Source organism: Rhyacophila brunnea, unplaced genomic scaffold (assembly GCF_057557595.1).
Source record: "Rhyacophila brunnea isolate RB1 unplaced genomic scaffold, BYU_Rbru_1.0 scaffold_16, whole genome shotgun sequence".
Classification (NCBI taxonomy): Eukaryota; Metazoa; Arthropoda; class Insecta; order Trichoptera; family Rhyacophilidae; genus Rhyacophila; species Rhyacophila brunnea.
This window is the reverse complement of record NW_028232816.1, coordinates 19837351-19859463: the sequence shown is the minus strand read 5'-3', so window position 1 is coordinate 19859463 and position 22113 is coordinate 19837351. Positions and strand designations below refer to the sequence as shown.

Here is a 22113-nt window from a genome sequence, read left to right as displayed (position 1 = left end):
TAGGTAAGTATACAAAATATAAATACACTAGTACCATTTAGTGCTGCCGATTATTAATTGTATAATCGGCAATATATTCTGTATCCGAACATGTCTATCTTTGGCAACAGTGTTTGCAGTCTGCAATAACGGAAAAGGCCATGGACACAATCCTTTGCTACCTGCCTTCGCTGGCTTCAAACAAAACACCATCCCTTCGTCCCATACAATCCACTGTTGCCCGTGCACACCTACTTATATTCGCGCATAAAACTTTACATTATCTTGTATTATTTTCAGGCTTCAATTATGAATGTTGTGTTATTTTCAGGGTTAATTCTAAATTTCTACATTACCTACCTTTATTCTTCTAGGTAATCGTATCCTTCCATAGGTATATATTTTCCGGTGAAAACGCTTAATCTAATGATCCTTCCAGGTAGTTAAACGTTTCAATCACATCAGCTTCGGAAATCAGGCTAAAATGTGTACCTATCTATTCTAATCTATTTTTTCTTTCACTCTAACAATTGAGCTAGGTCCTTACCTGTAAGTACATAAAAACTTCACTTTAGTAGGTACCTAAATGATTTGCTCATAACTTTTGTAATTTAATGGAAATAACGGTAATTTTTGCAGCACTAACCAATACTAATGTAGCACTAAGGATTGGTTATTTTGGATTTTGAATTTTATTTGTTTTTCAAAAGTGGGCTCTCCAACTAGACGCTTGTCATAATTTGATTTGCCCATAACTTTTTTAATTTAATGGCAATTACAATAATTTTTACAGCTTTAACTAACACTAACGTAGCACTAACGATTGGCTATTTTGGATTTTGAATTTTATTCGTTTTTAAAAAGTGAGCAGTCCAACTTGACGTTTTTTATAATTTGATTTGCCCATAACTTTTGCAATTTAATGGCAATAACAATAATTTTTGCAACACTAACCAAAACTAATGTAGCACTAACGATTGGCTATTTTGGATTTTATTTGTTTTTGAAAAGTGGGCACTCCAACTAGACGCTTGTCATAATTTGATTTGCCCATAACTTTTTTAATTTAATGGCAATCACGATAATTTTTACAGCACTAACTAACACTAACGTAGCACTAACGATTGGCTATTTTGGATTTGGAATTTTATTTGTTTTTAAAAAGTGGGCAGTCCAACTTGACGTTTTTTATAATTTGATTTGCCCATAACTTTTGCAATTTAATGGCAATAACAATAATTTTTGCAACACTAACCAAAACTAATGTAGCACTAACGATTGGCTATTTTGGATTTTATTTGTTTTTGAAAAGTGGGCACTCCAACTAGACGCTTGTCATAATTTGATTTGCCCATAACTTTTTTAATTTAATGGCAATCACGATAATTTTTACAGCACTAACTAACACTAACGTAGCACTAACGATTGGCTATTTTGGATTTGGAATTTTATTTGTTTTTAAAAAGTGGGCAGTCCAACTTGACGTTTTTTATAATTTGATTTGCCCATAACTTTTGCAATTTAATGGCAATAACAATAATTTTTGCGGCACTAACCAATACTAATGTAGCACTAACGTTTGGCTATTTTGGATTTTGAATTTTATTTGTTTTTACAAAGTGGGCAGTCCAACTTGACGTCAAGTTGGACTGCCCACATTGAATTGCCTATAACTTTTTTAATATAACAGCACTAACGATTATATTGCAGCACTAACCAGCACTAACACAGCACTAACGACTCGCTATTTCAAAATTTTGAATTTCAAAAGTGGGCAGTCCAACTTGACGTACATCCACGGCACTGGGTGTGTAGAAAATGATGGGTATTAGGAAATGAAAAAAATATCGACGTTATCGTGACATTGTTACCATAGAATACTTCAATGTAGTTACTAGGTGCTGGGAAAATTCTAGGGAGAACAATAATTATCCACTATAATTGCTTAAGCAGGGATGTGGTAAATAGACAGATAAACTTGTATTAAATAGTATTTCCAGTACCCTAAACATGAAAGGCGCATCTCATGTGACAGAAGATTTTGACGTATGATAGGCAACGACAACAAACTTAGTATACATAATTACATAATATCGTCACCGTTTTAGCAAAACCATCTATGTGTCACTTTTATCAAAAATGACTTTTAAATACCAAGTCATTCCTTATTTTTTTCTCTATAGGCCAGTAAAATGATCTATGTGTTGGGTAAACTCGCTCCGAAGTTATTTCAAAAAATAAAAAACAGCTATGTGTAAGGTTCAAAAACCACGGTTCACAAAAACAACTATGTGTATATTATAGTAACATTTATAATACGAGTAGATGGTATTTTGATATCGAGAGTGTAATGTTTTTTTACAGTTTGGCTACACATAGTTTGTTTCTATGTTATATTCTATGCATTATGGTCTTGCACGACGGTTTGAAAGATGCTTTCTCAAAAAGAGAGAGAGGAAATATTCAATAATTTCTGGAAGATGCCTACATGGTCAATAGGGTATAGGCGAGAATTAATTTAAAAGTTGGATAAACAACTACAAACGTCTCGATGACAGTGGCCAATTGAAAGCAACAGTGACAAGTAATAAGAATCTGACTGAAGATAAATAATTGGTAGTGCAACCAAAAATCAAAACGGAGAGATTTGTGGAAAAATGTTACATTATGGTTGGATCTAATTCCAAAGTTCCCAGCCATTATTGCAGAGAAAATACCTCCAGGGTGTATGTGGAATTGTGTTTCCGATCCAAAATACAAATGCATGATGAATATAAAAAATGGTCTCTGGAAAATGGTCATAAAGCAGCAGAATATACTCCAGTATATTTACCACCAAAAAATCAGTATCCACCAACCACGCAAAGATCAGTGTGCCATCACTGCCATCTGCTGTAGTTATAAAATGAAGAATGTTTCAGAAATGGAATACAATAGCCACATTATTAAAAAAAAAAAAAAGATGCTAGAAGACCAAAAATTAAATGAAGGAGAGTACCAGAAGTATTACTGGACGGTTAGTAATCACAATGGATCTCCAAAGTGTGCTGCTATGTCCAAAACACAGGCACAAATGTATTATAAACAAAAGCTGCAACTACACAATTTCACCATATACATTCTTCATAATGTATCTTCTAATGAATTTGTCTCATCTCATCGAAAGCAAGACAATACAATGAAATAATTCTAATATCGGATGGGTGTGGATATCAAAACCGAAATAAATTATTCGCTACTGCTCTAAGTTATATCTTTAGAGAGAGAAAACATCGAGATTCAACAGCTTTTTCTGGAAAAAGGCCACACCATGATAGAGGCCGATAGTGCACATGCCACCTAAGAAAAGTATTTTAAGCCTCCAATATATTCACCATCTGATTATATAGCACGTATGCGGCTAGCAAGACCAAAACAACTTTATAAAATTAATGTCATTGATTTTTAATTTTTAAGAATTATGGATAAGATTAAATCTGGATTAAGTTCAATCAGACCAGGAAAACGAATCGGAGATCCTGTTGTATATGATATTAAAATGTTACAGTATCTACCAGATGGAACAATCTTTTACAAACTCAACTTTATCAGTGCAACCGTTTGACTGCCTTTATAATATATATAACGAATCATTGCCAATATCACAGTCGAAATACATACATCTTCAGGAATTAAAAAGTGTAATAGAGAAAGATCACCACTATTTCTACGATAACCTAACATTTAAACCTGCTAATAGAAAGTAAACGAGCTTATAAATATAATATCATCTCACTATTGCATTAATAATTAATAAAATGGTATTGCAATTTATCACTAATGCACTATGTATATCTCAACTATTATTTATGTAACAGTTTTTCATGAATTTATTATTATTCACATTTTGATGAATAAATTAAACTATGTGTATTTACAAAACGGTCAAAACAACTTATGTGACATCACAAACTGTATTTTTATTATTTTTGTATTAAAAATAAAAGATTTTTGTAAACAAAATAATAATCTTAGACCATTTTCTGATTATAATAAAGCATTCTTCATAATTTTAATGTTTAAATGTAACATTATTTTTTATTCAGTTTTATCCTTCTCCTGCACAATTTGAGAAAGTGCACATAGATAGATGGTTTTGCTAAAACGGTGACGATATAATCATACAAAATACAAATATTAAATAATTATTAATTATACATGATTCATACGCTGTCATTCGAAAATAATATCTACTTATAATTTTGTTTATTGGTTGTCTTATTATTAAACGTACTTAAAATTGGGATTTTTAAAGTAACTAGCGTTGGATATAATGCTTCAAATACACTCTATGACGATTTGTCATATATATGTCGAAAAACCCGTTTCTTATGTTGGCATCCTGTGTCATAGGGTGTCACAGAGTGTAAATACGATGTCATAGCTGTCATACAATATGTATGTATAAATGTTGGAATGGCATAGATATGATCATAGACACTAAAACGCTCTTAGCATATATGTGCCCGATCGTCATATAGTATATTTGAACCTTAAAGCTTGCTCGTCATAAATTAATGCATAACGAAACATTTATGAACGCACGAGGTCTAAAGATACAGTGAAAGCCATCAATAATTTGTAAGATAAATAACAATAAATAGTATAATATTATTATATTGTGACATTGGAGTGGTGAAAACAGTTTTTGGTGACAGCTATGACTGTTGCGAATGGCTTTGCAAAATATATATTTTGACGACGCACCAATAAAAATATATACAGGTGCTTTCCAAATTGAAGCACGAAGATGTTGATTATCATTAATTAGTATAAATAGAAAACAGGTAGATAGGAGCCGTATTGGCTGTTTTGCGAAACTCTTTTGACCAGACCATCCATGCGGATGCGATTGTTTTTGTTCGGGATATTTTGACGGGGTACTTAGTGAAAATGGAAAAATGAGAATTTTTCGCGTAATTTACATGGAAAAACAATAAAAAATATATGAAAAATCATATAATTAAATTATTCAAAGGTATGCATTTAAAAAATGTGGAAAAAAAATGTTTGGTGTTAAAACTTGACGGCCACTCAAAATTAATTTTCTAGATTAATATAAAAGATAAAAATTTGAAAAATCGTGTTAAAATTTTAAATAAATATACATAATCGTATGCACTTAGCAATTTTTTTTAAAGCAAATTTAATTGTTCAAGTATCAAGTCACTGAATTTAGAGAACTAATATCTCTCACGATATAATCTCGAAAACAAAAAAAGCACGTGCACAAACGTAAGCTAATAATAGGCAAATTGATGACCTAATAAAAAATTTAAAAAGTTTGTTGGATGGTTCTACTTAACGTTCATCAAATATATCATATCGAATAACTCACGCACTATATCAGAAAAAAATTAAAAAAATATGCAGGATTGCGCATTAGCTATGTTACAAGAGATTTTACTAAAAGAAATATTTTTAAACCCACGCAGTCAGGTTTTGCATACAAACTTAAAAATTAAATAGCGCGCTGAATACAGATGAAAAGACAAAAAAAAATCATGCACTAACGTTCACTACCAACGCACTAGTGTTTACAATTTAAATTTTGAAAAAATCTAAGTTTAGTGACACAAGTATCCAGCATTTAGCTGGGTCACCCAAATTGAAATGCAAATAACCCCCTTAGTGTGCGTGCACAAACGAAAAAAACGCGTGCACAAACGTGCACTAACGATGCACAAACGAATGCACTAAAAAAAAGTTGAATATTCAATATTGGGTGACCCAACGTTTAGCTGGAACACCCAATTTGAAATTGGAATTTTTCGGTTATTATAGGTGCACAAACGAAAAAAAATCGTGCACAAACGTGCACTAACGATGCACAAACAAATGCACACAAAAAAAGTTTGAGTTTTAACATTGGGTGATCCAGGTAAATGGACCTCCTTAATAGATACATATAATGATAAACTACCGTCGTTTTGGCCGCTGATAGCCGTCTTGTGTATATAATAGACCCAATGAAGTCCTTAAATGCCTTTGTGTAGGTACCTACCAACTATAATTGTTTCTGGTGTAGGTACCTACTATATTTTTTACATGTCATTTGTACTATAATCGCCACAGAAAAGGATGACAACATTGATCAGCGTTGCCAACTGCGTTTTTCTTGCCAGATCTAGGTAGCATTTTTAATATCTATTGCAAAATACGCATTTGAGGTATGGCATTAATTTAATCTAGCGTTTTTTACACAACACGTAGCTTAACATTTTTCACCATTACACCAATTTGCTTAAAAATCCACACACTGGCCTCTTGTATCTTATAATATCTTAATGTGACATACCTAGGTAGGATTTTTTTGAAGTGATAGGTACCTATGCAAATTTTGTATAATTAATTTTATTCCCTTTCAATGTGTTTTGCTACCGTAGAATAATGTTAAAAATTAAGACTTATTTTGACGAAGTTCTAGTTTCTTTTAATGTGAAAATCTAGTGTTTTTTTCTGCCAAATAGCTTATTTTTCAATTATTTTTGTTTCATCATACCGGTATATTTTTTATCAATGACAGTTGGCAACACTGATACTTTTTGACGTTTGACTTGACGACGTTCTCTCACGACTTCTCACTTCAGACTTGCGTCACTTTCGCCGCGCTAACATTTGGTTCGCCACGTTTTTCATAGACTTTTGAATAAAAAAGTTTAACATGGTGTTGGATTTAGACCTTTTCCGCGAAGATAAGGGTGGAAACCCTAATAAAGTGAGGGAGAACCAAACGAAAAGGTTTAAAGATGTAGCTTTGGTGAATACAGTCATTGACCAGGATACGCTGTGGAGACAGCTTCGTCACAAAGCTGACAATTGGAACAAGCTGAAGAATGTATGCAGCAAAGAGATCGGAGACAAGATGAAGAAGAAGGAGCCCCAGGGGGAAGAATCTCAGTCTGTCCCCGAAGCTGTAGAAAAAGATCTTGAAAATCTTACTGCTGAAGTTCTTAAAACTCTTACTGTTAACCAAATAAAAAAGGTAAACTATATTTTTTATAAACAAGCATTAAATTCACTAGCTTTATATACCAGCACATTTATATATGTTTTGACGCTTTCCTTCTGTTGAGGCATTTTAGTTAGCTATGTAGTGGAAATTTGGGGTCTTTTTACTGGTTCTCCGCCACCGGCCGCTGTCATCTGTCAGTGAGCGCAGGTTGCCAACCGAACTATAATTATAGTACATTTTGATTCGCGTACTATTCGAAAAGTTACATTTACGTCCGCGTACTATTAAAAAAGTATAGTACGTCAAAAATACCACAATTAAAAAAATGCTTTTTTTTTATAGTACTTATTCCACTTTAATTAATATATTAGGACCGGTATCGTCCGCCTCAGTGGGACATTTTCAACGTTGAAAATGTCCCACTGAGGCGGACGAAACCGGTCCTAATATATTAATTAAAGTGGAATAAGTACTATAAAAAATAGCATAAATAAGATCTCAGTGTGCGATTTTAGTCAATGGACATGGTTTTGCGTTGTATACCTACTCTAAAAAACTAACGTGACGGTTAATGACGGCGGCCGGTGTTAGCATTTTTCGGTCGTAAGAGGTGTTATAATTAAGTAGGACATCGGAATTTCTCGAATTCTCCGTTATGTTTGTGACAAACAAAAAACTTTCATTTTCTCTACATGTACTATAATTTTTGCCGAAATACTATAATGGCTTGGACCGCGTACTATAATTCGATGACAAAAAGATAGCTAAAATTCAAAATGGCGACTGACAGATTACGATGACGGAGAACCAGTAAAAAGCACCGAAATTTGTTGGTACATATTGTTTTAGTTTCATTTTAAAATTAATTGCATGCACAATTATTATCGCATATCTAATTGTGTTGATATACTGATCATGTCATACGATCATGTTTCACGTATACTTTATGAAAGACCTAAGTACTACTTGGATGAGATCATACATCGAAGCTGATGTGATATTTCAGGATGTTGCAATTTTGTATCTATTAAGAGTGTGCTGCCGATTTTGGATATCACTGATTCGGGATATGATGACACAAGTAGAAATTTCGGTAATTATGCTGCAGATGCCCGCATGAGCTTTTATAATTTTTCTTGGTACAAGTCGGTTATGGGGAAGCCAGACGTGAACCGCGCTAATTGTCATAGCCGATTTTGGCAAAATTCATGAATTTCAAGAATGAAAACCTAACCTAACCTAACCAAAACTAACCCAACCAAAACTAACCCAACCTAACAAATAATCCAGTATATCGGCTATTTTCAAAATGTGTTTGCCGCTGGCTTCCCCATAACCAACTTGTACCTGTGTTTATGAAAACAGTTTATTCCATGTAGACAATAATTATATTAAATACTTTTTCTGTTGGCGCAGATGCTTTTCGATCCAATAATTGTTAATTTAAAATTTGAAGTTTCGAAGTTTGAAACCAAAAACCAAATCAAAATCTAACAACCTAGATACTTATTTTGGGTTAATGACGATATGGAATATTATAAAATTACCTTTATTTGTTTATCTCAGTCATAGTGTGTATATGGATGTTATAGTCTCGCGCATCTATCTTTTTCCCAAATCTCTTAAATTTGTATAGAGAACAAATTATGAGTAGAGCACTTGCAAATCGGGAAAATGATGTCACTGTTGAAGGTGACTAGGTTTCTAATTTGAGATATGCAGATGACACATTACTTATTATAAAATCATCCAAAGAGATGGCTACCAGCTCCACCGGGTTGAAAAACAAAGAGAATCGATGGGTCCAAAAGATAAACTACAAAACTGATGTCCATAAATCGTAATAATAATATTATATACTATGCCACAACGCAGTCTGCTACTGGAAGACATGGAGATAGTCAGTGAATATGTTTATCTCTGACAAAGGAGACTGTAATTAAAAGAGAATAGCATAGCGATGGCAAAAACTGGTATGGTGCAACTGCCACCAATTTGGAAGAGCCAAAACGAATAAAATGCGTCTAGTTAAATTTCTTGCCTTCCCAATTTTGTATATATGCCTCTGAGACTTCCAACAGTAAAGCAAGAGAAAGGCATAGGTTAAAGGCTTTCTAAATTTGGTACTGGAGGCCATTGGTGAGAGGCTTGTGGGTGGCCAAACGAACGGTTCCATAATAAGCGAATTCCAAATTTGAGATAGACTCTCCACGGTTTGCCTTCGTTGGAATCTCCAATTTTTTAGTCAGTTAGTTTAGGACGAGAAGACAAACCAAATCAAGAGTGCCATGGGTTTTCTACTGACAGGTCGTGCGTGCCACTGAATCCTGAGGTATGGAGCCAAGCCGTGGAGAAGGCTGTCAGATAGCCTAATCGAAGATTTCAGCTCAGTGAAGTTTCTCTACCTCTCATAAAATTAATCCAGAATACCCATTACTCATTGTTGGCTAAATTTAACAAACGTTATCATGACAACTAAAAAGAGGTCACATATTCCATTCATTGGCAGGAAAAATAAATTTCCAGAGCAAATTGAAATCGTAAGCTCTCTAAAGTTATTGAAGTGAAAAAATTATGATGTGAATTATTATAATTGAATTGGCATGTTTTTTTTTTTTTGATCTAAGTAATTAAAATGGAATGAAGGTTTCTCCCTCCAGCTAAAAAATACAAGTTTATAATATTTAATTATGCAATGAAACTGTAAATGTAACTGTGAAACGTAAATATTGGCAGTATTTACTTTTATAGTGGAATTTACCACCTGCCCGCGTATTGTGATTGAAAAAGATTACCAATGCCTGCGCAGGTGCAGGTAAATTCACCTTGGGTTTATCTTAGAAATATACTAAAAGTATATCATAAAGACTTGTATATCGATTAAGAATGTCACCATAATTCTAAGTGATGGCAGTCAACCAGGGTGTAAGGTACAGTGTATATACACGCTCATTTTCTATGGTCGGCCTTGCATGCATGGAATTGTAGAGTGTGTAAACGCACACGTAAACTTTTGAATATTAACAATATTTGTACTTAATTTGGCCATCATAATAAAAGGGTTGCTCATAATTGATATGAACTTTTCCCATTTATCTTCTTTTCTATCCAGTACCCGCCCTACTTCTTATTTTCCATGGTGATCCTCTCGATGTCATCGATTTACTCCCATTCCAGGATTCCCATTTTTTCTTATCCCCATTCCAATACGAGTTTACCGTGTTTGTTAATGTTTGCTGTATATTTATAGGTCCGAGGCTTAGTAGACGCTGCTATTATTAAGAATGATCAAGACTTATTGGTTACGGAGAAGACAAGGAATCACGCCCTCAGAGAGGTGGGGAATCATCTGCACGAGAGTGTCCCTGTTTCCAATGACGAAGACGAGAACAAAGTGGAGAGAACCTCGGGAGATTGCGCATTCAAACAGAAATATTCACACTTTGATCTCATTCACATGATTGATGGTAAAAGAATGATAATCATTCAAAACTCATTAATCTGTCAACATTAACGTATTTTATACAATGCGCCCGCAGTGGGGTAGTGGGCTTAAATGCCTGTTTCAATCCCGCTATTTTTTCAAATCCAAATGTGTTTGGTTGCGAAGCATGGCCCAACTGGTTGAGCGAATGATTTGACATCCATTTCTTGAAAGCAGTCTGCTATGATAACATCCACTCGGGGAGGCCATCATCAAGCAAATGCTCCTTCTTGGATCGGATGCAGTAGTTTACATTTTTTCTTACCATTGGAAGATTTCATGAGTTATCATAAAACCTCAAATTGCACTTTCAAATATTACCTACAATGTGTTTCCACATCTTCAAGGCGTTCTCAAAATTATATCTTGATAAAACGCCAACTATCTTAGGTGTGCTTCAGCACTAAAATAATATAAAAACTTAGGACTTCGATTTTTGTCTTTTTTCCCATATCAAATGAAATGTTTACATGGTTCGAAGATTCCACGAGATAGGTAATGATACTGGCAATGTTTGATGTAAATCAGCATATTTCGATGGCAAAATTAAAAAATATATTTATTTTCTACTGTCCACTCACCCGATGTATTTCAATGAAATTTTAAATGTCTATTGTCACTAATCTACCAAAGATTGATTTATCAGTAGTTTATGGATACGTAAGTGAGTGCTTAAAAGGCATATTTAGGTATTACAGTTCAAAAATCAACAGCAGCAAATTCATGTTATTATAGATTATATGGCATTAATAAAAATACATATATTATTATGCATGCATACAACATATTGTTGACTGTAGGTGGTATGTATCATGTATCAGCTGTGTCAGCAACAGAAAATATTAACTTATCTGTATTTAATTTAATAATATATCTGCCTTAAATTATTATTTAAGTTAATTAATATGAGGAGAGTGTACATTTTCATTTTTTTATTCTGAATTTAGTCAACAGAATATTTGTCATGGAATTTTACAAACCCCACCGAAATATTAAACCTGAATATTTCAATATGGATTTATACTAACAAAAACAATACGTTTCACATTTTGTAGCACTTTTGCGCGATGGATGTGTGTTCGAGTCCCGCTCTTTACCAATATTTAAAAAAAAAATACTTTTCTAATGAGTATGTTTCTTGGGTGTTTCAAAAAAAATATTATTGTCAATAGGTACACGAAAAGAAACAATGCGTGAAGATTTTATTCATATTCAATAAAGATCTTAACTTTTGAAATATATACAATGATCTGAGACCGCCTGTACTTTTAATTACAATTAACTTGTATGTCTTAATCAAGATTCTTATGTTCTCATGCAAAGAAGTACACTGCATGTATGTATTTTATTGCCTGAACAATTTACTCATTGCTGATGAATCGTCATTTTGGCCTAGCAAAATAATCATGAAAATTTTTATAACCCTTAAGTTTGGTGAGCAAAATGACTGAGCGAATGATTGAATTTCAGGAATGGACGGTGAGCGAGGAGCCGTGGTCTCAGGGGGTCGCGGTTATTACCTGAAGGGGGCCGCAGTATTCCTTGAGCATGCTCTTATTCAACATTCCCTGCATTTATTAAATGAGAAAGACTATATACCACTTTACACTCCTTTCTTCATGCGCAAAGAGGTAATTACGAATGATCGTTTTAAAGAAACTCACCAAAACTATCTAATGCGAATTATGCAAGATATTGAAAAAAACCTTCTATAGAGATGGAGCCTAAATTTATTATTCTACTATAGTTTCAGATTTACACAATTCATCAAGATATCAATATTTGGCCACATATTTTTTTCTACTTATACGTGGTGTAAATGAGAACTCTGCCATTCTTGGTAGTATTGACTTGTGTGTGCCTGATAACTATCTTAGAAATTGGGAGCATCAGTTGTTTGTTCTCCCAAGGAGCAGAACTAACCTGCCATTGGTGATGCCAATTGGGAGGGCAATAACTCTGTTCAAACATACGGATGTTGATATATTTGACCTACGTGAGGTTGAGTATAGGTGGACGTTGTTTTATAAATTCTTAAAATAGGGTCCACTTAGCTCATTCGTTGTGCTTCCATGCTTTATAATTTTTGTATATAATTAAATTTAACTTCGATTTGATATTTCACCTATCTTCACTATACTCCCACATAAATTTTATGCAGGCAGCCAAAAGCAATACATTAATCATTATTTTGAAGATGAAAAATCACGTAACACACCAGGGAATGTGTACGTAGGTTATGTAAACAAAGCAAAATAATTCAAACCAGAATGCGAACCGTCATGGTGCTGCCAACGGAAGAAGAAAAATAATAAACTTATTACCAATACAAACACATTCGAAAATCAAACTGCTTTCAAAATTCCGAATACGAAATGCGTATTAGACTTCTCTCATCTAGAGCCAAAATTCTTTGTGCAAATCTGATACGTTCATGTCTTTTCTAGGGTTACCTTCAACAGATACTATTTAGAAAATTGATTCCACTATTGACTGACTGACATGGGTTTGGTCTTTCAGCATCTTCAGGCTTTATGTATAGTGTGTATACAATTAACTGAAAGGTTAAATAACAATTGCTAAAACCAATCTTTATGGAAAAGTACAAAGTTTCAATAAATCAAATTTATATAAGTATTATTTAGTTACAATATCAAATTTATTACTTACAAATATTGTTTAGTTATAATATTAATAGATAACCCCTTGGCCTCAGACCTTTGGAAAACAGATGTTTTATCAAAATAATTACAATGTATTAAGCATCATGATCTGCATTGTCAAATCAGTTGTATTGATAAAAATGTTGCATATTATTTAACATAAATTATTGCAAATAATTATAACATCTCTCTCTAGCGGTTGCTAACCCGGTTTATAGAATACATTTTTTGCTACTATACTACAACAGAGCTGGATTTATCATAAGCCATCATAATAAAGGTTAAAAATAAATTCAAAGCATAGTGAAAATAAAACATTGAAATTAATTAAAATAATGTGACTAATTTTCCACATTTTCCTGAATATTTATTTTATTACACGACACCATTGTCCAAAATCGATTAAACTTACTTGCTGTAACATCAATTGAGTCTTTGATGTTGGAGAAACTAGATTTTTTTGAAATAATAAGTGATTTTGCGATGAGAAGTTGTTTTGGTGCCCCCAATATATAATATATTACTCCAGGACTCTTTCTAGAGTAAATACCGCCCTGACCACAACACCAGTGCTATATATCGTCGCTTAAGAAACAACACCGCGGAAGTCAATTAATTAAAATTTTCAGGGTAAACAAAAAAGTCTCAAAAAATTGAAAATTGATACCTTTTAACTTATTTTTTTTGTGTTTAGTTAAAAAAAAAACATTTTTTCATTCAAAAAGAATTTTTCCATAGAAGGAACACGGTGTAGGATTTTTTTACCTACCGAATGTTATTCAAAACTCAAAACCGCCAAATGGGGACTTAAGCGGTGTTGTTTCTTAAAAGACGATATACATTCAATAAAAAAATTAATAAACAGTATTTTACCGGTTCTATGCCTTCAGCGAGTGTTCTCGCTCTACGAGGCCGTGATTGACAGGCCGCACATACAAATTTTGCGAGTTATCTCTTCCGACTTTAAACTGAAATTACTAGCTACTGTCGATTGATTTGCATAATCTAAAAAATTAAACACACTTTGAATAAATATGAAATACTAAGCCACAAATTATCAATATTACAGCGATTAAGAGTAAGAGCTTTGCTGTACATTCAAAAATTTCATTAAAAATCTGCGGCCTGTCGGATACTGCCATTGATCGTTAGGCATAGAAAGGGTTAAATAAACTTACTTTCATTTTTATATAAAACATTTGGCATTCAAATTATGGTATAGTGTCTACATATTATTACACTGTCTTTGTAATATGTACTTTCCTCTCTGGGTGCACTATCTGTTAGCGATGATTTGACAGTGAGCTTATTGGTTGCTGTCATCAACTTAGACTTGACATGGCTACAGTTGAACGAATCTCTTAGTTTTATCAGTCATATTATTTGTTCTGAAAATATTAATTATGTAATTTTCCTGTCTTCTGGAAGAACACTGCATTTTCTTCATCTTTTGATTGACGTCATATTTGTGCCACTTGGGTCCTATATAGGACACACCGGTATTTGGATGATTAGAGCGAGTACCAAAGACCACTTGACCCCATAATCTTCACAGTTACATGATTATCTTACAGATTATGCAAGAAGTTGCTCAACTTTCTCAATTCGATGAAGAACTGTACAAAGTTGTCGGAAAGGGTTCGGAAAAGGCAGAAGAAGGAACCGTGGATGAGAAATATTTAATAGCAACGTCTGAACAACCGATCGCAGCCTATCATCGCGACGAATGGCTTCCAGAATCTTCGTTGCCAATTAGGTGTGCAAAATAACTTCATTATTAATTTTTGTAATTCATAATAACTAATGAGAGTTTTTTATAAACAGGTTACTCTTTTTGTGCAGTGTCCTAAGAATTGACAAAACTACATAAACCATTTCATATAAACATTTTTTGAAAAACTCTTTGTTTCTAATACAATTAAGCGTTGCTTAAGGCCACTATGCATTTGACCCTAAGATCACATATTGCCAGTGAATTGTTAAAATGCGTATTGTGTGCAGGTATGCTGGTATCTCGACATGTTTCCGTCAAGAGGTAGGCTCCCACGGGAGGGACACGCGTGGAATATTCCGGGTACACCAGTTTGAGAAAGTGGAGCAGTTCTGCTTGACCTCTCCGCACGACAACAAGTCCTGGGAAATGATGGACGAGATGATCGACAACGCTGAGAACTTCTGCAAGTCTCTTGGCATCCCGTACAGGATAGTTAACATCGTGTCCGGAGCATTAAATCACGCCGCTTCCAAGAAATTGGACTTAGAGGCTTGGTTCCCGGGGTCCGGCGCGTTCAGGGAGCTCGTCTCGTGCAGCAACTGCTTGGAGTATCAAGCTAGGAGACTTCTTGTCAGGTTTGGAATTAATTAAATATTATCTGCAGTATAAAAAGTCTTATCACATAAAATTATAGTGACAAAATATTTAATGTTATCGGCATGTGGATATAGTGTGACTTCATTGTGGTTGACATGTAATACTAATAATCCTTCCTGCCCTTTCATGTACATCTCTACAGTGACGTCCCTAGACAAAATGCCGCCCCTAAGCAGCGCCAAAATGCCGCCCAATTTTTATACAGAATTTTTTATCATCCTTTCATGACTCCAATATCGAAGAAATGTGTTGTATGGATACATGACTAAGAAAATATATACTTACCACTAAATCTAATTTAAATGCCATACTTCAATAGACAATATTGCGTGTCCACGGTTTTAGATACATGTAATGTACACCTGACAAATTTCAAAACTCGCGTATGACTGGAAAAAATATTTGGATAAATTAATTAGGTCAGTGTGTACCTACATATAATTCGCAAATATGCACATGTCATTGCTAGTCATCAAGGATGTCACGTCCAATGATAACGGAAGTAAGCTAGACATCGCGAACCCCACAAAAAAAATTTAGGTCTGTTAAACTTTTTATGCTAATTAATACATTTTGTTTCCAACCAGTGAGCTCAATCTTTTAATAGGAAAATATTTCCATTATTACTATGTTTAGATAGGTACCAACCTATTTTTATATACACCTAATGATTCTCCTCGATTTGCCGCCCTTCGCCTAACTGCCGCCCTCAAGCGACGCTCAATCTGCCTACCCCCACGGGATGTCACTGCATCTCTACATCCTGTCGCCTGCATACTACAGCTGGTCACCCCTCCATTACATGTACATTTGTCCTTTCCTGCTTCCTTTCACACGTCATATGTACAGAATTCTGACACGTCAACTACAATATAAAAGTTTCACTGTACGTATAATGACAAATCAAATAAGGTTTTAAAGAATCCATGCTATGACTGGTTGTTTTTGGAATGCTATTTCGAATTAAAATCTGTAGCAAGCAGTTAAAAGTATGGAGGCAGACAATGAGGTTTGAATTTTTTTTCATTTTGCTTTAACGACACTTACATGTAAAAATCGAACAATCATATTCTGGTTTGATCTACCTCATACATAACAGACGTATATATATATATATAGATTCGTAAGTTCCATACAAGAAGATGCCCCCTATAATTATTGGCACCATCTATTGGCGTGACTAGTAACGCACTCCCACCATGGAAATTATTTGTCAACACTTCCAGTCAGATTGATGACTTCTTAATTATTTCATATTGTGTTTCATTATAAATTTTCTTCGCTTGCTGTTATTCTCGCAGTCAAAACACCAACATATTGATGTAGCAGTTATTGATGTATAACAGACGACATATTGATGTAGATTCTGAAACAATAATTTTAAAATTTACTTAATGTCAAAATATAAAATGACAATGAACGCCATTTACACTTTTGTAAGAATGCGCAAATATAATATAGACATTTTATATAGGTAGGTACGTAATTTACTCAAACATAATCTTTATATACCTACCTATTTTTTATGTTTATTTTTATATTTGCAAACGTGAAAATTACAATAGGTAGGTACTATCATTATTTCGATGCTACGACTGCAAAGAAATTTCAAGGGGCATACAAGCGTATAATACCTATAAACATAATATAATAAAAGTAGACTTACCCATTAACTTATTTTATCAGCTATCGGATTGTAAAACCTTTTTATCAATATGGTTTAAAAACGCCGAATAGCAATATTATTCTGACACTTGACATTATGTCAACTCGAAAAATATATATAACACGACTGCTTTTGTTTTGAAAATATCATGTAGAATTGACATGAAATTTGAAAAGACTGATGGAAAGCTCGAATGTTGATTGGCTGGACCATGGGTGAGCTCTGATTGGTCATTGAAATGGCCTTGTATCATGCGACTTTGTGTGTGACCGTGCTGCCATCTATTCTGAAAACTGAGTATTTCTGATGTATTAGGTGGTCACGTTCGCTGTATGAAACTTTCACCCCCCTGGTCTACCTGCGGCTTAGTAATATTAGCGATAGAGACAGCTATATTGGCTGCATACCATTTAATAACAATGAGCCAACCAATCGATTGCCTTATGAAGCATCAAAAACTTGTCTGTGCGAATTTAGCTTAAAAGTCTGTCCTATATGTCAGGCAAGTTAATATTATGAGCAGATTTTCGATAATTATCAAAGCGTCCGTCCGTCTCTGAAACTGTGTGTGCATGGGTAAAATTTGGTATCTGGCGTAAATTACAAAATGTTTTTTGCAACATGTGTTTGATTTAGTGTGAGGATTCATTGCAATGGCCAACAGATTCACTAATGAGTTTGTTAACATAACTTCAACTCTGCGAAGGTTCCCCTCCCCTTAGGAGGGAATATGGTAAATTAAATTTTACCCTGGACCATATATTTTTCAGAATCCATTGGCATGTTATTTAACTTAGATTTACCATTTCCGGCAATATAATTAATTAGAAAGTCGCTGTGAATCTAAATATTTGCTAAAACTCATAAAATCTGTTTACAATCTATTTCCACTAATTTCAATGAATGAACCATAATAGTTCCCACTGATATTAATCTGAAAGAAATTGTATCGGAAACAATATTACAAAATTGCAACAAAAAACCATTTTTTTCAAAGTTTCACGGTTTTTTTTTGCCGTACATTTTGTAATTCGATTTTTTTTTTCAATTTTGGTCCCTTTGATTTAGAATTAACAAGGTTTTACTGTAGTGACTTTAATCTGAGCAGTAAAACTTTAAAATAAGGTTATTTTTATGATACTTGTTTGCAGGTATGGGCAGACAAAGAAAATGAATGCCACAACTGATTTTGTTCACATGCTGAATGCCACGATGTGTGCTACCACCAGAGTCATCTGTGCTATCCTTGAGATACATCAGACCGAAGACGGTATTAAGGTAATGGCATTGCGCAACATTTTTACATACGTATACTTATTGTCCGGCAACTTCATCTTGGCTACGTGGCAAATCTGTGAACTACGTACAGCTAATCGAACTTCCGGTTTCAAATTAGGAACGCCCCCAAATTTTTCATTACATTTTTGACACTTCGTATTGGACGCATCTATCAATTTACGTAATTTGAAGATTTTTATATTCAAAAGATGTCTAACACAATACGAAATGATGTTCGAATTATTATCAGTAAACTTTTGAATAATTGCGAAGAAGAAAAAGAGCCGTATTTAAAAGGCGAGCCTATAGAATACTTTCAACAAGCCCATTTTACGGGTTCCTGTCATGTCAGGTATGTCAAAATTCAGTGTTGTAATACTAGAAATATTTCCCCAAATACTGGAAATTATGTTTGTATATTATAAAGTTATGTGTATCGTAATCTATTTTATTAATATTTTTAGACGTATAATAATTAAGTATAAATGATCATTAGTTAGTTAATGAATTGTCCTATTTTTTCCTAATTTTTAAACCGATAAGTAGGTACATATTGTTTTAAAATTTATGTAAGGTGGATATAATTTAATTTATAGAAAATTATTTTCACAGTATGTGTTTCTACAACAATTTTACTAAAAATACGATATAAAGACATCATTTGTAAATTATAAAACATGTGATTGGGTCATCAATATATTATTGAATATGTTATATCTTTCACTTCTACTTTTTTACTCATAATTTGTGTTCTAGTTATTTAATTAATAAATACCTGCAGCAATATTATCAGTTAATGTGGGTTCAATGATACATTTCCTACCAAATTCAATAATTACGCTGTAATAATTAACCTAATATAATAGTAATAATTAAGAGGTGAAATTATTTGAAAAAAAAATTCTATTGATATTTATTGAACAATAATTATACTTATAAATTAATGTACTTATAAACTTACTGAGAATAGAATTGATATAAACTTAAAACCTAATTTCGCGGGATATGTTTTCTCAAAAAATGACAACACTGTGAAATATTCTATACGCGATAAGAGCGACTTCCTGTTGTTGCCTAAATAATGTTGTCGTACAGTACCGCGCGGCATAAGCGTTGGACTACAAAGCCGTGGGTCCCAGGTTCGAATCCTGGGTCTGGCAAGTACAAAAATTGTTTTTCAATTTGTGTGTGTCAGGGTATGGACCTAATAGGTTGAGCAAGTGGCTGACATCCATTTCTCGTAAAAAACAAAAATCTGTCAATACAAACCTCCACTCTGTGGAGACCCATATGATCCTATCAGGATCGGACATGGTCGAAAAAAAAAAAAAAAAAAAACTCTCGAACAAGAACTTCTTGTCCACATGTTAAAACTGTGAACTAACAAGCCCCTCCTGTTTAGTTAATTGCACTTCCGTTTTCAAACGAGGAATGCCTTGTATATGCTCAAGTCTTGTATATGCGACTACATCGACTTCCGGTTATCGACGAAATCTTGTTGTCGGACAGTACTTTGAAATCCAAGTTATATTTTTTTCAAACCAAGAAGAGCATTTTACTGCTTCATTTGTTTGTTACTATTACATTTTCTTTCGCATTGTACAATTACGAATAGTGTATTAATCATCAAAGATGTAAAATTTCCACCATATAAATAGTTGCCAATCTGAAGTTATTTTATTATAGTACCTGTTCCAATATTTAAAATTATCATTAGGCAACCCGTAAACAAGGTTTGTATTTTTCACATTCAGTTTGGGTTCACCTGCACCTGGCAATATAAAATGTCATTGGTTGCAAACCACTCCAAATACCGTGTGTTGGTGCAATGGTTGTATATTTACCATGAATAACTAGAGGCTCGTGAGATGCCTACATACTATATTTTATGAACTGTATAATACAGAAACGCTCTTATGGTTACTCTTCTTATATTCTAACAGGTTCCTGAAGTATTAAAGCAATGGATGCCGGCGAAGTATAGAGATATCATTCCATTCGTTAAACCCGCTCCCATTGACCAAGAGGCTAACTCAAAAAAGAATAAGAAACACAAAGAAGGAATGCAAAAGAAGGAAAACAGTGAATTATAGATGTCAAACACAACAAAAATGTTTACCGTCTTTACTTATGGCTATGATTGCATTATCAAAATGACTCGACTGGCGTAAAGTGGTTATATTCGCATTCACTCACTTGCTATCATGAGAGAGAACAGCTTTTAATGATGTGTCGTATTTAATGTCTCATTTCATTTAATATCATTAAATTAACAGCACAAGTTCAGTTATGATGTATCTTGATGCTTCGGCAAGATTTTTATTTATGTATTTTAATATTAACTATATTTATTTTATACAACACTTCATTGATAAATAAAAGTCTTCAGATATGATATAAAATATTTTATTTCACTTGAAATTTTAACATAAACTAATTCGATTGGCTCTTTGCAAAAATGGACCGCACGAACAATGTAGAAATTATTACTCACACGTATTGCAAAAAAAAAACCAAAAAATTGATGAAACACCGTTAAAAACATTTTTGTTTGAATTTTTAGTAATTATCATTCATGTAATTCATCATTGCAAACAGCCTATCGATAGTAATAGTGACAAACTTTAATTATTGAGTATAACAGGGTATATTATATTACACAATTTAAATCACATGCTTAAACTATGTTTTACAAGAAAAAAAGATACTACAGTATAACTTAAAGGTAACATTATTATTAAAAAATCATTTTGAAGCGAACACAACACATTTGCAAACATCAAAAAAGTTAAATGGCAGTTAACGTAATTGAAACTTTCTCAGGAAAAAGAGCGTTATCATTAGGCTAGTTTTTGGTAAATCAGTTCAAAGATGCAGCATACTGTCTATATCCAGCCCTGTCATTATAAAATCTCCATAACACAATATGACAGATGTGATATGCAGCTATGCATCAATGATTTTTGAACTGGTGTCATGTTTAAACACTATAATCTCAAAATGAAGATTTCAGCACAACTCAACTTTTCCGGAGGGTGTCTGGATAACAGGTATTTTCATTGATTGATCGCAGTGGAATGGTGAACTGAAACTGACTGTCAATTACGCATCTGGAGCAAGTTCAGATTTTATTTTGATGCGTGTTTAAAACGAGTGTATAACCAATATGTGGAGTGGATGGCCAAGAACCTTTATTATAAAAATATTTTCTAAAATAACTTATGACTGAAAATGATCAATAATGTTAAATAGGAAAAGCAAATTATGATCTAACTAATAATATTTATTAGATATAATAATATATAGGTATTGGAACGCTTACAATAAAAAGCAATTTTATGCATTAACTTGAAGCGCATTAGAACATAACATCAAATGATAAACAAAGGCTGACATATTATATAAGATTCTTGTGACACCTACAATTTTTATTTAGAAAGATATTACATACCTATGTAGATAATAACATATATGTAAATATATTTGAAATACTTAATCACATAATCTCTCATATCCGTGTGATAATAATAAGCCTAATTTAATATTGAGACTTCTGGAGTATCTCATATATTTCATGTCATTTGAAGCAAAGCATTTATTATTATATTCAATAGTTTGTTTGCAATTCTATAAAAATAAATACTCATTTGGTGCAAGAATAAATACCTTCATATCGAT

The 22113-nt window shown here is 33.3% G+C and overlaps 1 protein-coding gene across 2 annotated transcripts; it reads left to right on the top strand.

Annotated features, from left to right (window-relative positions):
• Window positions 1-6601: 6601 nt before the first annotated feature.
• SerRS (Seryl-tRNA synthetase) lies at window positions 6602-20837 on the top strand. 2 transcript variants are annotated; one of them, XR_015070285.1, is made up of 7 exons: window positions 6602-7003; window positions 10224-10440; window positions 11928-12088; window positions 14695-14876; window positions 15122-15469; window positions 18309-18787; window positions 19865-20837. XR_015070285.1 is itself a non-coding variant. In XM_085943861.1 (7 exons), exons 1-7 carry the CDS (start codon window positions 6683-6685, stop codon window positions 20526-20528), a joined length of 1506 nt encoding a protein of 501 aa, XP_085799987.1. In that variant the 5' UTR covers window positions 6602-6682; the 3' UTR covers window positions 20529-20837. The 2 variants fall into 2 exon arrangements, 1 of the variants encoding a protein (XP_085799987.1); XM_085943861.1 differs by having other exon boundaries at window positions 18309-18435; window positions 20379-20837.
• The last annotated feature ends 1276 nt before the right edge of the window (window positions 20838-22113 follow it).